This window comes from Rhinopithecus roxellana, chromosome 7 (genome assembly GCF_007565055.1).
Source record: "Rhinopithecus roxellana isolate Shanxi Qingling chromosome 7, ASM756505v1, whole genome shotgun sequence".
NCBI lineage: Eukaryota > Metazoa > Chordata > Mammalia > Primates > Cercopithecidae > Rhinopithecus > Rhinopithecus roxellana.
The window spans coordinates 68702616-68720583 of NC_044555.1; the positions used below are offsets into that span (position 1 = coordinate 68702616).

The following is a 17968-nucleotide window of genomic DNA, read 5'->3' on the forward strand; positions in this document are numbered from 1 at the left end:
TTGCTAACAATATTGAATATTATTTCTAGTATTTATTAGTTATCTGTAATTCCTCAATTAAGGGGCAGACTTGACCTAGTCTTGGGGGTAGAAGGCACTTTTGAAAGTCCTCCCTGAAGAAATGACACCTAAACTGAGACCTATAGGGTAAGTAGAAGTTAGCCAGGCACAAAATACTCATTAATTACTGCCTTACTATTCTACTCCTTGCCCCCGCCAAACTCATGTCCTTTCACATATAACTACATTCATTCTAACCCCCATAGCCTCAAAGTCTTAACTCATTCCAGCACCAAGGATAAGACTCAAAAGTCCAAAATCTCATCTGTGAGTCTGAAATCAAAACAATTTATCAACTTTCAAGATACAATGGTGGTACAGGAATTAAGACAGACAGAGATATTCTCACTCTAAAAGACAGGAATAGGCAAAAAGAAAGGAATAACAGGCTTAAAGTAAGTCTTAAATCCAGCATAGCAGACATTAAATCTGAAAGCCGAAGAATAATCTCTTTTGACTCCATGCTCGGGTTGGGATTGGGTCTCTAAGGCCTCAGGCAGCCCTGCCCCTATGGCTTTGATGGGTACAGTACAGGTGGCTGCTTCTATGGGTTGAAGTCTGGTGCCTGAAGCTTTCCCAGGCAGGCCTTGCATGCTGCCAGTGACTCTACAGTTCTGGCATTCCAGTGGTGGTCCTGTCCTAGTGGGAACTCTCTGTGGAAGCTGCAACCCCATGTTTCTGCTTCAGTGTTGCTCTAGCGGGGGCTCTCTGTGATGGTTCCACCCCTGTGACGAGTCTCTGCCTGGGCCCAGAAGCTGTTTTATATATCCTTTGAGATCCAGGTGGAAACTGCTATGGTTCTGCAGCTCTTGCACTCTGTGGACCTGCAGAATTAACACCACAGGGATACCTTCAAGGTTTATCACTTGGACCTTTTGGAGTAGTGGCATGAGCTGAGTAAACACTGAAGCAGGGGTGCTGGGAGTAGAGTCCCAAGGCAGTCCTGGGCATAAAGAACACCATAAAGAACACCCCAGGCCTGTCCACTGAAACTATTCTGCCCTCCTAGGCCTTTGGGCCTGTGATAGAAAAGGCAGCATCTAAGATCTCTGAAATGCCTTGGGGTCTTTCTTCCACCGTCTTGAGGAATAGCAGCTGGCTCCCCTTCATCATGCTGATAAGTCCAAGGTCAAGGGGCCCTATCTGGTGAGGGCTTCTGACTGGTAGAAACTCTGCAGAGTCCCGAGGTGAAATGGGATATCACATGATGAGGGGGCCTGAGTGTGCTAGCTCAAGTGTCTCTTCCTTTTCTTATAAAGCAACCAGTCCCATTCCCATGATAACTCACTAATCCATTAATCCATGAGTGGATTAATGCATTCATGAGGGAACAGCCCTCATGATCCAGTCACAGCTTAAAGGCTCCACCTCTCAATACTGCTGCATTGGTAATTAAGTTTCAATATGAATTTTGGTGAGGAGGGACCACAAACATTCAAGTCATAGCAATTACAAAGGGAAAATAGAAAATTTACAGTGGAGAAACCTGGTAGATACCACCTTAATGAATTCATAAAAGATAACATCAACAGTAATGGGACAAATTCACATCATGTGCTTCCTGATAATAAACTAAGAACACAGCATCACGTCTGTGGTATTCTTGCCAAAAACACATAACCTGAATCTAATCATGAGGAAATATCACACAAAATCAAATTGAGGATCATTCTGTAAAATAACTGGCCTATACTCTTAAAAAATGCTAAGATCATGAAAGACAAGTAAGGACTCCAGACTGAAGAATCCTAAAGAGACATTACGATTAAATGTAATATGTTATCTTAGACTGGATCCCGGATCAAAAGGATTTTTTTTGCCATAAATCACATTATTGGGACAACTAAATAAATGTGAATGGGTTATGTCAATTAGGTGGCAGTATAATGCTAGTGTTCATTTCCTGATTTTGATGCTTGTATCATGGTTATAAAAGAGTCCTTGAGGAAATTCGCACTGAAATATTTAGGAGTAATGGGGCATCATGTCTGCAATGTACTGTCTACTGGTTCAGAAAAAAATAATTGTGTATGTGTGTGTTTTGTTTAATCAGAGAAAAAGATAAAGCAAATATTAACAAGTAGGGAACTTGAGTGAAGGGTACTATATAGGAATTCTTTGTACAATTATTATAACTTTCCTCTAAGTCAGAAATGATTACAAAATAAAAAGTAAAAAAGTTTAAGTGGAAAAAACTTTAAATCAAATATACAAAAATACTGATAATATCCAGGTATTGAGAAAAATGGCAAAAAAGCTCTATATGTAAACTTGTAATAATAAGTACCAGTGCAAAAAGAAACAGGTTGTAATAACATGTTCTCAATGTTTGTTTCCAAAGGTATTTCTCTGTCAAACACTTTTATTCACTGAAAGAAACAGTTTATGATAAAAAAAAAAAAAAAGAAAAATGACATCTATGGTATATAATGACATATATCCATCATATGAGGATGGGGAAATGTAAACTAGTGGAAATATTTTTGAAGGGCAATTTAAAAGTATACATCCCTTAACTTAAGGGTTCCACTTTTAGGAATTTTTCCTATAAAAATATTTGTGTAAATTTACCTGGATGTATGTACAAGGATCTTCACTAAAGCATTATCTGGAATATTAAAAAATAAAGACAATTCTGTCAATGGCGCAATTATTGAATACTGTATAGCAGCTGAAAAGAATGAACTAAATTTGTCTGTGTGAAATGACATGGAAGGATGTTTGGTTATGTTGTTCGGTGCGCTATGAGATTGTTAGGCCAGGCGCGGTGGCTCATGCCTGTAATTCCAGCACTTTGGGATGCCAAGGCAGATGGATCACCTGAGGTCAGGAGTTCGAGACTGGCCTGGTCAACATGAAAAAACCCTGTCTCTACTAAAAATAAAAATAAAAAAATTAGCTGGGCATGGTGGCGGATGCATGTAGTCCCAGCTACTCAGGAGGCTGAGGCAGGAGAATCTCTTGAACCCAGGAGGTGGAGGTTGCAGTAAGCTGAGATCGTGCCACTGCACTCCAGCCTGGGTAACAAGGCGAGACTCCATCTCAAATACATACATACATACATACATATACACATAAATAAAATAAAACAAAAATAGAATGAAATGCTATTATGACTCCCCTTGTCCTCTTTGTTCCATGTAATATTTTTTACTTTGAATTCTACTTCACTTGACATTCACAGTCACCCTAGCTCTTTTTCATGTTTGTCAGACTATATTTTGCTCATCCTTCTGTTTTTAACATTTCTGTATCATTTTGTTATATTAGAGCTCTTATAGACAGCATATATTGGATTTTCTTTTAGTTTTTAAAATCAATCTATGTTTTTGCATATTAGTAAGAGAGACTAAATCATGCATATTTCTCATAATGGATATGCTTGATCCTATTCCTGCTATCTTATTGTATGTCTTCTTGCTGCTTCCAGAGAAGACAAGAGTGGGTAGGATGAAAAAGTAGAGCCAAATTGAACAGTAATGCTGTTGCTGCTAATGATGATGATGATGATGACGATTTGGGGGATGGAGGAAAATAAAGAGGATAGAGGACTGAGAGATGATTCCTTGATATAAAGCTTGGTCAACTGGTAAATGGAAGGAATAAAAGCCTTCTTTTGCTTGTTTTTGTAATGGTAGAGATGATAAGTTTAGTTTAAGTCCTTTCACGACCTTATGGGATATAATATAAGTAAAGACATGCCACAAAAGCAGTTGGATATCAAATCTGCAGCTTATGAAAGTTTTCATCTACATATCCACGGTTCTACAGGAGAATCTGAATGTTGCCTGTGGTTTAAAATAATAATTAATTTGATTATGGTCCACACTCACATTAAGTTTTATCTGTGACAAAGGGACACCAGACTTCCTTATCCCATACGCAGTACAAACAAGAAAGGAAAATTACCTTTGCCATTCCAACTGAACTGGCATTCAACTCTGAGATCCCTTGGTTGGTCTTGTCTCCACGTTCCCATATCCCGAAGTCCTGGCATAAAATAACCAATATACAATTAGCAAGTCATAACTACTAAATACTTCCTAGATGCAGGAAGTGTTTGCCCTTGAACATAAGATACTAGGAGTAACTAATTTGCCATATATATATATATATATATATATATATATATATATATACACCCACAATGCTTATTAAGGAGATGCTAATGAGTTGGGTGGCCCCTGCAGCTACTTTGCCAATAGCTTTAAATTCTACTGGAGCCTCCAAGCCGTTGGAAGACTCCTCAACAGTTAATCAGGAGGGCTAAGAACTATAACTCAGTCTATCTGGAGAGGTGTTTCTCAAAATGTTTCATTAAAGCAAATACCCAGTAGATCTGGAAGATGGAGCCTAAAGAGCAGCCCAATATTTTATTGTAAATGTTCATTCTAATTTTACTCTCTATTGGTACTGACAATGTACCATGCACTTATTTATGCATTTTACATTATGTTCCTTAATCCTTACATTTTATAGATGATGAAACTGACGATGCAAAGAGAAGTTAAGTGACTCACTCAAAGTCATACAGCTAATAAGTGACAGAGCCAGGATTACAGTCCAAGGAATCTCACTCCAAAGCCTACCCTCTTAGCCAGAGCTCTATAAATCCTCTCAATCATATAGCTTTTAAAATTACTTTTAAAAACTTTTTATTTTGGAATAACTTTAGACTCATACAAAAGTTGTAAAAACACTACAAGGAGTTCCCATATGCCTTTCACTTAGCTTCCCCTAATGTTAACATCTAACATAACCACAGTGCAATAGTTAAAGCTAAGAAATTAACATCAGCACAATACTATTAACCAAACTATGGACTTTATTTGGATTTTACCACTTTTTCCCCACCAATGGCCTTTTTACATTCCAGGGTCCAATCCAGAATTTCACGCTGCATTTGTCATGTTTCTTTAAGTCTCTTCTAATCAGTGACAGTTCCTCAAGTCTTGTCTTTTGTGACCTTGATACTCTTTGAAGATTAGTGATCAGGTATTTAGTAGATTTCCCTCAATTTGGGTTTGCTTAATGTTTTCTCATGATTAGACTGAGATTATGCATTTTAGGCAAGAATATGTATTACAGACATTATGCTGTGTCCTTCTCAGTGCATCATAGCAGGGATGTACAATGCTGAAACATCTTATTACTGGTGATATTAACCCTTATCACTTGCTTAATGTGATGTCTGCTGGGTTTCTCAATTCTACTGTTACTATTTTTTCCTTTGTAATTAAGAAATATCTTGAGAGAGATACTTTAGGAGCATGCAAATATCTTGTTTCTCTCAAACATTAACCCACTAATTCAGCATCCACTGATGGATCTTGCCAGGAACAATTATTACAGTGGTGCTTTAATGGTGATTTTCTAGTTCTCTTCATTACTCCTACAGCCATTAGTTGCAACTCTTCTCTAAAGAAGAGCTGTCCTTTCTCTCCCATTTATTTATTTATTTATTTATTTATTCAGTTATTTATATTGCTATGAACTTACAGATATTTAGGTTTTTCTCTGGCTTATAATAAAACACTATCACTATTTATTTTGTTGTTCAAACTGCTCCAGCTTTGGCTTTGGGTATTCTTTCAGGTTGGCTCCTGTGACCTTTTGACATGCCTATTCCTTTTTGAGCATGGCTGAACATGGTAGGTCCTGCCTGAAATCCCAGCAATTTAGGAGGCTGAGGTGGGAGGATCACTTGAGCCCAGGAGTTCGAGACCAACCTGGGCAACACAGTGAGACCCTGTTTCTACGATTTTTTTAAATTAGCCAGGCATGATGGTGCTTGTCTATAGTTCCAACTACTAAGGAGGATGAAGTGGCAAGATAGCTTGAGTCCAGGAGGTTGAAGCTGAAGTAAGCCATGATTGCACCACTGCATTCTAGCCTGGGCGTCAAAGAGAGGCCCTGTCTCAAAACAAAACATAACAAAACAAAACACTCCCTTTTTGAACATTTTTTCACTTTTTGGCACTGTAAGATGCTCCAATCTTATCTCGTATTTTCCCCACCACAGCCCTGGAATCAACCACTTCCATAAGAAGCCCTGGTTTATTTGATCAGAAAATGATAGTCAGAATCCAAGACTGGGTACGCTCATTATCACTGAAGTGTCATTGCTTCTAGGCCCTCTTATGAAATGGAACTTGGAAACAGACATGTGCTCACGTGTATGTGCATGCACACACACACACCCCCTCCCACCACATCTATATCTCTGTATCTACCTTTAATTACTTTTCATGCCAAATCTCTGAGTTAAAGTGAAGTTTCAGGAAGGTAAGCCATGATGGCTGGCCTTACCTGTCCCCCAATCCAGGTCCATTCTACTTTGTGCAGCAAAGGTTAGAGTATGAGAATACAGAAATATCAATAATTCTACTGTTATAATCATTGGATATAATGGAGAGGCCAAAGAACCCTAACTTCTGCACTGAACCACAGCAGGCCTGTGGTGCCAAAAGCAAAGCCATCAGTCAACAAATAATGTCTGTTTGCATAAAATTATCTATGTTAGGTTTGTGCTTCTGGTGAATATGAAGTAACAGGTTCCAGATTTACCTTCCCACCTGCAACAACTAAAAAACTATTTATAACATAATGGTTTTCAATACAATGAACATCACACAATGAAGGACAGTGATTTCTGAGAAAGGGCAGCAAATAGGATGAGTCCTATGACTGTCCCAGCCTACTGTTGTAAGAGTTTCCAAGCCACTATACAGGGAGGAAAAAACTAAACAGAGCCTGGCAGACTCCCTGAGTTGAGGAAATGGAGCTAAGAGTACAGATACACCAAGGTAACCATAATTTGCAGGACAGATTAACGGAGAAGAGAAAGCTACACAGAAAACCACAGAAATCTGCAGAGGGTCCGCCTCAAATATTCAGCAGAATAATGAAGAATGCATGTAAGTGAGAAAACTACTTGAGGCTAGGGAAAGAATCACCCAAAGAATTAAAGGGAAAAAATACCTAGTGCTCACACAGGACAAGAAATAGTGCCTGTTCTAACTAACCAGACTAGAAAACTTCATAATTCAGGGGACATGGGGTAGAGTATTCAGAAGTGTCTTACCTATGTAGTGGGGGAATAACTAGCTCCAGACTAGACATGACTCTGGTCCCATGTAACACATTTTAAAAGTAATAATGGATTAAACTGTTTTCAACTAAATTAACTAGGTCCCTGCACAAAACTCGGGAATATTTACAGGAATACAACAATATCTAGGATGCAACAAGGTAAGATTCATGATGTCTTTCATTCAATAAAAAATTACTAGGCATGCAAAGAAGCAGGAAAATATAGCCCATAATGAGACAAACCAATCAACTGAAACCAACCTGGAACTGACACAGATGTTAGAATACTCAGATAAGGACATTAAAGCATGTATTATAACTATATTCCATACATTCAGAAAGCTTAGTAGATACATGGAATATAGAAGAATAGACTCAAATTCAACTTTTAGCAATAAAACTATATCTGAGCTGAAAAATACACTGGGTGGGATTGGTGACAAATTAGACATTGTAAATAAAAAGATTCGTGAAGTTGAAGGTATAGTAACAGAAGCCGTCCAAAATGAAACACAGAGGGAAAAAAGAATTAAAAAACTAAACAGTACATCTGTGAGCTGTGGGACAACATCACACAGCCGAATACACACGTTATTAAATACCCAAAGGAAGCGGGGAAACATAAAAACAATATGAAGAAATAATTGCTGAAAACTTTTGATGAAAACTATATATGCACAGATCCATGGAGCTAAATGGACCCTAAACAGAAGAAATGTGAAGAAAATAACACCAAGAGATATCATAATCAAAGTATTTAAAGTCAATAATAAAAGAAACTTTTCTTTCTTTTTTTTTTTTTTTGAGACAGAGTTTCACTCTTGTTGCCCAGGCTGGAATGATCTCGGCTCACCACAACCTCTGCCTCCTGGGTTCAAGCAATTCTCCTGCCTCGGCCTCCCAAGTACCTGAGATTACAGGCATGCGCCACCACGCCCAGCTAATTTTGTACTTTTAGTAGAGACAAGGTTTCTTGATGTTGGTCAGGCTGGTCTCAAAACTCCCGACCTCAGGTGATCCACCCACCTCGGCCTCCCAAAGTGCTGGAATTATGGGCATGAGCCACCGTGCCCAGACATAAAAGAAATTTTTAAAACCAGACAGTGGGAAAAGGCACATTCATGTAGAGGAACAAAGATAAGGTTGACAACAAATTTGTCATTAGAAGCAATACAGGCAAGAAGACAGTGGAACAATATTTTTAAAGTATTGAAAGACAAAAACATCTGCCATCATAAAATTCTACACCTAGTGAAAATATTTTTCAAATACGAAGATGAAATAAAGACTTCTTCAGGCATACAAAAGCTGCAATAATTCATCACTAGAAGAATGAAGAAATGTTAAAGAAAGTTTTTCAGGCAGAAGGAAATAATGCCAGTTGGAATCTGAATCTACATGAAGAAACAAAGTACACCAGAAATGGTAAATGAATTTCTAATTTTTATTTAAACGTATTTAAAAGATAACTGTACAATTAACAGAAATAAAAAAATAATGTGTTGGTCACAGAGGAGGAGGGTGGTAAGTAAGAAGTGGAAAACAGGCTGGGTGTGGTGGCTCATGCCTGTAATCCTAGCACTTTGAGAGGCCTAGGAGGGTGAAATTGCTTGAGTCGAGGAGTTTGAGACCAGCCTGGGCAACATAGCGAAACCTTGTCTCTACAAAAAATACAAAAATTAGCCAGATGTGGTGACGTATACCTGTAGTCCCAACTACTCAGGAGGCTGAGGTGGGAGGATCACCTGAGCCTGGGAGTTTGAGGCTGCAGTGAGCCATGATCGTGCCACTGCACTTCAGCCTGAGCGACAGACAAAAACAGAAACAGAAATTTGAAGAAATTTCCAGAAATGGAAACACAGCAAAGGGGCACACAGAGAAGACACCTTTGGTGGTGTGTCTCCAGTACTGTCCTGGAGTAATTGACTGCATTTATATACTCAACAAATAATAACAACTTTTGTATCTTTACGGAGGTATAACTGATATACAAAAAACCTGCACATATTTAAAGTATACAACTTGATTAATTTTGATATATGTTTTCAGGCATGAAACTATCATCATAATAATGAATATTTGCAAAATTTCCAAAAGTCTCCTCATACTCTTCTGTAATTCATCTCTCCCTCTGCTCCTGTCCTGAGGCAATCATGGATCTGCTTTCTGTCACTATAGATTTCTAGAATTTTATGTGAGTAGAATCATAGTCTGTACATTTTTTGTCTGACTTCTTTTACTAAGCATAATGCCTTTGAGATTCACCCACTGATGCATGAATCAACAGTTCCTTCCTTTTTATTGATGAGTAGTATTCTATTTTAGGGATATACCACAGTTTGTTCATCCATTTACTTGTTGATAGATATTTGGGTTATTTCCAGTTTGGGAGATTATGAATAAAGCGTCAGTGAACAACAACGAAAAGTTGTCTATGTTAGACTGTAGAAGAAAAAATTGCATTCCTGTGTAGTGTCTAACTTAACATTTTATATAGAGAAGATGTTAAATATATTATGATTTAACAGAAACCTACCTCATATGGTAGTTGTAAGGAAAAATAACTTTTTTGCATTGTAAGCACTGAATCAACACCTGCAGATAATATTACAAACATGACTAAATTTTGTTTCTAAGTAGCTAACTGACCCACAATACAACCTAGCTATCTTGCTCTTAAGACCTTAAATCATTAAAATAAGACCACAATTTAGCCCAGATTGCCAAATACATACCATGAGATATCACCGAGTTTGAAAGGAATGAAAGTATAGCATCCTGACCCTCTTGTCTCTGTAACCCTCTTGAAGAGAAGACATAGGATGACAGGTCTTAATAAAGAAAGAGGCTAAAGACAGTTTCTGCCAGAAGCCTTTTAGGTTGGTTCACTATGAGCAGTAGCATTAAGAAAACAACTGAGTTGCCCAGTATTTAGAAAACAAAAACATCATATGTCTAAAATCCATTCTAAAATGAGTACTCACAGCAGTTTTATATGCAGCTTCAATGTAAAACACAAGGTTCTGTATGAAATTGACTTCATCTAGGCTGTGGACGATATGGAGTCCTGAGGAAAGAGGGAATAAAGATACAGAACTAGTCAATTATCACTGTAAGCTTTATAAGCGGCCATAGTGACTAAGTGACCTCACTACTCTCAAGTAATCCTACTCCTGTCTAGGAACAATGGAAGGTACTTTGATCTTAAACTATAAAAACACGACCACAAACAAGCCCTAGGCTAGTCTCCAACTAAGCGAGATATAAGCATATTTCAACATGGAAGAATTTTAACTGTTATTTACAGATTTTACCAAAAAGTAAAATCTGATTCTATAGGTAACTAATTTATAATATGCTTAAATGTACAAACCTAAGCACTTGGGGAATAAAAGACAAATATTTCAAAACTGAGCTGGAAGGGGTCTAAATACTAAGCAAGAAATAGATAAAATTATGATTTTAAAAAGGACTTAAATTGCATTTTTAAGTAAAAATAATTATTCTAAATGTAAGCCATACAAAGATATTATAACTTACACACAGAGTGTTTTACATGAATTGTCCATTTAATTTTTACAACAACCCTAAGAGGTAAGCACCTCTATTTTCTTCATGAGGTTTAAAGGAGTTAAAAATTTTCCTAAGGTCATATAACTAACAAATAGTGGAACCAGGACTCAATTGACTTGTCGATTTCACTTTCATTTCAGAGAATGCTGAATGCAGTTTCATTAGGAGGTAAGATGTTACACTGCCTCCTAATATTTATAATATGATCCATTTTTGCTTAAAAACTCCTCTCTTTATATCTCCCCCCTCAAACATACAGAACTACAAAAATACATACCAGGAGGATGTTAGTTAATAGCAGTTATCTTTGGTGGTGAGATTCAAGGTAGTTTTATCTTTTCTGGACATCTTTGCAATTTTACAGTATTCTACAAGAAACAGGTGCTACTTGTGTAATGTAAAAAGTTATATTAAAAAGCAAAATCATAATAAATCGGAAAACTGCAGGATATATTTCACAAAAATTTATACAATTACTAAATCCTGAGCACTAAAAGTTTTTATACATGTAAAATTTACTAAGCAGTTTTTAATACACCTTTTATAACAATAAATATTACTGTGTACATATTAAAGACTTGGTTTAGACTACTTGATTCTAAACTAAGAAATCATTTCAGAATTTAAAAATCAGGCAGCTAATTTTTCCTTTCCAGTCTATAACAAGCAGGAGAAAAAAGTGAACATCAGGTTAGCTATAGAGACTAAACTTTTAAGCTTCTCATATTTACTTGGTGGAGGCTATTCTATTTAAACAAAACATTTTGTGTCCACATTTGTCACAAAAACAGATGTGTTGGTTTAATGGAAATGAGTACATATGTCAGCTATGTAGTTGTGTTATAGCCAGAAAAAAACAAGAATTTCCAGTTTGCTGAACAGTGGGCATATCTAGAGCAATTAGATCTAGGTGAAAAAAACTTCCTTTAAAGGGCTTGAGAATGGAAAAAGTCCTCACATTCTTAGAAGCATGATGTAAAATGATTGTCAAATGTTTCTTAAAGTCAGCTTTCAAATGAACTCCACTGTGAATATCCTGAACACCCATTCCAGTTCAGAAAGAATTCTTAGAACTAACACGCCCTTCGTAAGTCAGCACTTAGTAATACTCTCTCATGAAAAAAATCAAACTGTACTGAAGGATAACCAGTGAGTCTTGCTCCTACCCAGAACCACATCACCTTCACCACTGCCAAATCTCTCTGGAGAAACCTGTTTTACCAGTTTCTTCTGTATCCTTTTAGAGATGTATTACGCATGTACAAACATTACACAAAGGATAGTACTGTGTATTATACTGGTTTTGCTTTTACATATATAAGTAACTTGGAGATAATTTTAAATACGTCTGTCTCATTTTTTAAATGTCTACAGAATATTTCACTGAATGGTTACTCATGTAAACAGTTCCTTACTGAAGGACATTTAGGTTGTATCAAATCTTTCATCACTAGAATGTTGCAATGAGTATTTGTGTAAATATATCTTTATGCACATGTGCCAGTATATCAGGGGAGATTCTTGGAATTGCTGACCCAAAGACGTAAGCATATTATTTTCCAATGTTTTATTATGAACACCTTCAAACAAACAAAAAAAATGAAACAATTTTACAGAGGACTCCTGTATACTCACCACCTGAACTCCACCATTAACATTTTAGTGTACTGTGTTCATCATCCATCTTCTTTTTTGATACATTTCAGAGTAAACTGCAGATATTCGTACATTTCCCTCTAAATACTTCATCATGTATATTAAATTTTGATAATCATCTCCAAGTTATTCTTCAAAGAAATTCTACAGTTTATATACCAACATTGACTGCCTGTTTCCCTACATCTTTGCGAACACAGGCTTTAATAAAAATTTTTAATCTTTGTCTCACTTTAATGGATAAGAAATAGAACCTCCTTGTAGTTTAATTTCCATTTTTTTATTGTGAGTAAGGTTGTGAATCTTGTCATATATTTATAAGCTATCTGTATTTCGTATTTCTTTTCCTATGAACTGTTTGGTCACGTCCTTCAGATTTTTACTGAATTGCTGGTCTTCCTGTTACACACATATACCAGTCTTGGTATATATATGGTCTTGGTATATACATATATATATATATACATATATGTACCATCTGTATAATAATAAGCCTCATTCTCTGTCATTTTTAAAAACAACTTTATTGAGATACATAAAAAGTTTGCATTATAAGTATATATTCAATGGTTTTTAGTGTATGCACAGTTGTATGACCATCACCGCAATTGATTTTAGAACATTTTCATCACTCCAAAAAGAAATCTTGCACCCATTAGGAGTCATCATACATATATATGTGTGTACCAGAAAGACTGACAATTCAATAGAAATCAGAGGCTGAGAGAAGGCAGAAGTATGAAACTGGCCTTATTTATCTCTTAGATTTTTATCACAGCTATACCATACAAATGCCACATATTTCTACCACCACTTATGTCCTTTTGCTCATAATCTCCATTTAAATGGCCTTCCCTTCCATATCTTGAAATCTCACTGTTCTTTCAAGGCCCAGTTCAAACGCTACCTCCTCTGTGACGCTGTCATTGCTTCCCCTCTTCTGTGGTTCATACATATTGTGTGTGTGTGTGTGTGTGTGTGTGTGTGTGTATTTGCTCAGCATTAAACTTTAAAAAAAATTTTCCTGGCCGGGCGCGGTGGCTCAAGCCTGTAATCTCAGCACTTTGGGAGGCCGAGACGGGCGGATCACGAGGTCAGGAGATCGAGACCATCCTGGCTAACACGGTGAAACCCCGTCCCTACTAAAAAATACAAAAAAAAAACTAGCCGGGGAAGGTGTCAGGCGCCTGTAGTCCCAGCTACTCGGGAGGCTGAGGCAGGAGAGTGGTGTAAACCCGGAAGGCGGAGCTTGCAGTGAGCTGAGATCTGGCCACTGCACTCCAGCCTGGGTGACAGAGCAAGACTCCTCTCAAAAAAAAAAAAAAAAAAAAAATTTCCTTTTTTCTATTGTTGATATTTTAACAAATATTAAGGAAATTAGTCTCTTGCACATCGTATGTGTTGCAAGTATTGTTGCTAGTTTGTTGGAATTTGGACTTTGTTTATAGTATTTTTTATTATCAGAAATTTTTTTTGGTTTTGAGATGGAGTCTTGCTCTGTTGCCCAGGCTGGAGTGCCGTGGCACGATCTCAGCTTACTGCAACCTCTGCCTCCTGGGTTCAAGTGATTCTCCTGCCTCAGCCTCCTGAGTAGCTGGGATTACAGGTGCCCACCACCACGCCCAGCTAATTTTTTTGTATGTTTAGTAGAGAAGGGATTTCACCATGTTGGCCAGGCTGGTCTTGAACTCCTGACTTTGTGATCCACCCACCTCAGCCTCCCAAAGTGCTGGGATTACAGGCGTGAGTCACTGCGCCTGGCTACATCTAAATCTTTGATTTATTAACACTTTAAATCATGGAACTGTGTAACTTTATAATTAAAAAGCACTATATGATCGGTATTATCAGATTGCAAACTCCTCCTGATCCATGGCTCTGTCAAAATAGCATCCATAGCACAGGGAAGTTGCAGGAGCAAACTGGCAAAGTGTGTTTTTTCTTGTAATGGTAATGACATTAACTTCTTGGAAAGACGCGGGTAAAGAGAAGAGATGATAGTGACATGGGACATCAGCTTCATAGCTTTAGCTTGTCATCTTTGTGTGCCAATGCAATTGAGCAGAGACAGAGAAGGCAAAAGTATGAAACTGGTCTTATTCATCTGTTAGACTTGCATCACCGCTATACCATACACATGCTAGACATTTCTACCATTTATATCCTTTTGCTCATTATATTCTCCATTTAAATGGCCTTCTTCTTTCCATGTCTTGAAATCCTACTGTTCTTTCAAGGCTCAGCTCAAATGCTATCTCCTCTGTGATGCTATCATTGATTCTCCTATTTTGTGACTCACAGAATTTTGTTTTTCTTACTTTTTGTTTATTTTTTTACTGTGTATTATAGACAAACGTGTACTTGAATTTTAAGGAAAGAACTATCTTATTTATATCTGCATCTTCTAAAAGTATCTCACATAGCCACTAAAAGTATCTCACATAGTATTATGAATGGTATTAAACAGCATTGAATAGTAGATGTTTGAAAATTTATTAAGGGATTTTAAACACCTCTGCTAACCACAGGAAAGGGATGTCTCTTGAGGAAAGGTCATAAATGGAGGACCTCTGGATCCTGTGCCTCCTGTAGAGCTGAGACACTGCTTGTTGAACAAAGAATGCAGAGGTGAGTACACATAAAATGAGAGAGGGCTGGATTAGAACAAATGTGACAGTACTATATAAAGAATACTAAAGCATACAGGGCTCCAGAAATGGAGCTAAATCAGTGGTCTATTGCATTTATATTCTGCACTCATCTGTATAACATTAAGCCTCTTTCTCTCATTTTTAGAAACAACTTGATTGAGATACGTAAAAAGAATGCATAAGAAGTATATATTCAATGGTTTCTAGTGTATGCACAGCTGTGCGACCATCACCACAATCAATTGTAGAACATTGTCATCACTCCAAAAAGAAATCCTGTGCCCCTTAGCAGTCACTCCCCATTTCCCTTCTACAGTTGCCCCCCAGCCTAAGTAACCACTAATCTACTTCCTGTCTCTATGATTTGCCTTAGTTGACATTCATATAAATGGAATCATACAATATATGGCCTTTTACGTCTGGGTTCTAACACTTAGCATAGTAATTTCAAGGTTTGTCAGTGTTGTGGCATGTATCCATAATTCATTTTTTATTGCCCCAAATATTCCATCGTCAGAGGTAGCAGTAACATGAAAAAAATTTTAAAAATTCCATTGTGCAGATGTATCATATTTTATTTATCCATTTATCAGTTAATAAACATTTGGGTTATTTTTGTTTATGGCTATCATAAGTAATGCTGCTATAAACATTAATGTATAAGCTTTTGAGTGATAACGTTTTCATTTCTCTTGGGTATATATACATTTAGGAGTGAAACTGCTAGATCATATGGTATCTCTTTTTTAATCCTTTTAAGGAACTACCAGACTCTTTTGCAAAGCAGCTGCACCATTTTACATTTCCACCAGCAGTGTATGAGGGTTCCAATTTCTCCACATACTCAGCAACACTTAAAATCTGTGTTTTTGATTACAGTCATCCTGATGGGTGTGAAGTGGTATCTCATTGTGGTTGGGACCCGCATTTCTTTCAAAATTAATGATGCTCAGTATCCTTTCTCGTACTTATTGGTTATCTGAACATCTTTTTGGAGGAATGTCAGCTCTGATTCTTTGACCATTTTTAATTAGGTTATTTATCTTTTATATTCAGTTCTGAGAGTTCTTTATTTTAGATACAAGTACCTTATCAGACATACGATCTGTGAATATTTTCTTCTATACTATTGGTTGCTTTTTTACTTTCTTGATGGGGTCCTTTGAAGCACAAAAGTTCTTAATTTTGATACGTTCCAGTTTACCTATTTTTTCTTTAGTAGCTTATGCTTTTGGTGCCCTATCTAAGAGACTTTTTCTTAACCCAAGGTCAGAAATATTTACTCCTATGTTTGCTATGTATTGAATTTTGTCCTCCCCCAAAAAATTCATATGTCAAAGCCCTAACTCCTAATATGACTATATCTGGAGATAGGAATGTCAAGGAGATAATTAAGAAGATAAATGAGGTCATGAGGGTGGCCCTCATATAAGAACATGTAAGGCCATGTAAGAACACAGGAAGGGTAGCCATCTGAAAGCCAAGATGAGAGGCCTCACCAGAAACCAACCCTGCCAGCCTTGCTCTTGGACTTCCAGCCTCCAGAACTGTGAGAAAATAAATTTCTGTTATGTAAGCCACCTATTATGTGGTATTCTGTTGTGGCAGACTAATACAGTGTTTTAGTTTTCCCTCTTACATTCAGGTTTACAATTTATTTTGAGTTAATTTTTTTAAATTTAATTTCGTTGTTTGTTTGTTTGAGATGGAGTCTCATTCTATTGCCCAGGCTGGAGTGCAATGGCACGATCTCGGCTCACTGCAACCTCCGCCACCCGGGTTCAAGCGATTCTCCTGCCTCAGCCCCCTGAGTAGCTGGGATTACAGGTGCACACCACCACGCCTAACTAATTTTTGTATTTTTAGTAGAGTAGGGGTTTCACCATGTTGGCCAGGCTGGTCTCAAACTCCTGACTTTAAGTGATCCTCCCACCTCAGCCTCCCAAAGTGCTGCAATTACAGGCATGGGCTGCTGCACCCAGTCTTGAGTTAATTTTTATATATGGTGTGAGGAAGAAGTTCAATTTCATTCTTTTGCATGTGGACATACAGTTGTCCCAGCACCATTTGTTGAAGAGACTATTCTTTCCCCATTGAATTATCTTGGCACCTTTGTCAAAAGTCAACTGAGCATAAAGTGATGGCTTATTTCTAACCTCTCAATTCTATTCCAAAGAGCTACATGTCTATACTTATGCCAGTACCTGTGCTGTTTTAATTAATGAAGCTTTGTATTAAGTTTTGAAATTAGGAAGTTGGAGTCCTTCAACTTTCTTCTTTTTTAAGATTGTTTTAGCTCTTCTGGGTCCTTTAAATTTCCATATAAATTTTAGAAAGAGGTTGTCAATTTCTGCAAAGTGAGTTGATGTTGAATCTGTAGATTAATTTGGGAAATGTTGCCACCTTAACAATAAATCTTCTAATCCTTGAATATAGATGTCTTTCCATTTAGTCAAATCTTTACTTTCTTTCAACAATGTTTTATATCTTTCAAAGTACAAATTTTATATTTCTTTTATTAAATTTATTCCTTATTATTTCATTTTTGATCCTATTTTAATAGAAATTATTTTTAAATTTCATTTTGGTTATTCACTCCCGTTTAGAAATATAATTCATTTTTGCATATTTATCTTGTATGTTGTTACCTTGCTGAACTTTGTTTATTCCAGATTTTTAGTGAATTTCTTAGGATTTCTCTATGTAAGAACTATCATCTGCAAATGGAGATAATTATACTCCTTCATTTACTTGATGCCTTTTATTTCTTTTTATTGGCTCTTTGCCCTTGCTAAACTGCCAGTACAATTTTAGATACTGGTGGCAAGAGTTGATTCCTTGTCTTATTCTGATCTAAGGGGAAAAGCATTCATTCTTTCACCATCAAATGTCATGTTACCTGTGGATTTTCAAAGATGCCATTTATCAGGTTGAAA

General features: G+C 36.9%; 1 protein-coding gene across 7 annotated transcripts in view; it reads right to left on the reverse strand.

Annotated features, from left to right (window-relative positions):
- PHKA1 (phosphorylase kinase regulatory subunit alpha 1) overlaps positions 1-17968 on the reverse strand; it is a 141855-nt gene that overhangs the window by 101913 nt on the left and 21974 nt on the right. For all 7 annotated transcript variants that reach the window (XM_030934106.1, XM_030934107.1, XM_030934105.1 and 4 more), the window contains 2 exons: positions 10137-10219; positions 3970-4050 (listed from right to left, as the gene is read on the reverse strand). In XM_030934106.1, the coding sequence (XP_030789966.1) occupies positions 3970-4050; positions 10137-10219 (164 nt within the window). The remainder of the gene's footprint in view (positions 1-3969; positions 4051-10136; positions 10220-17968) is intronic.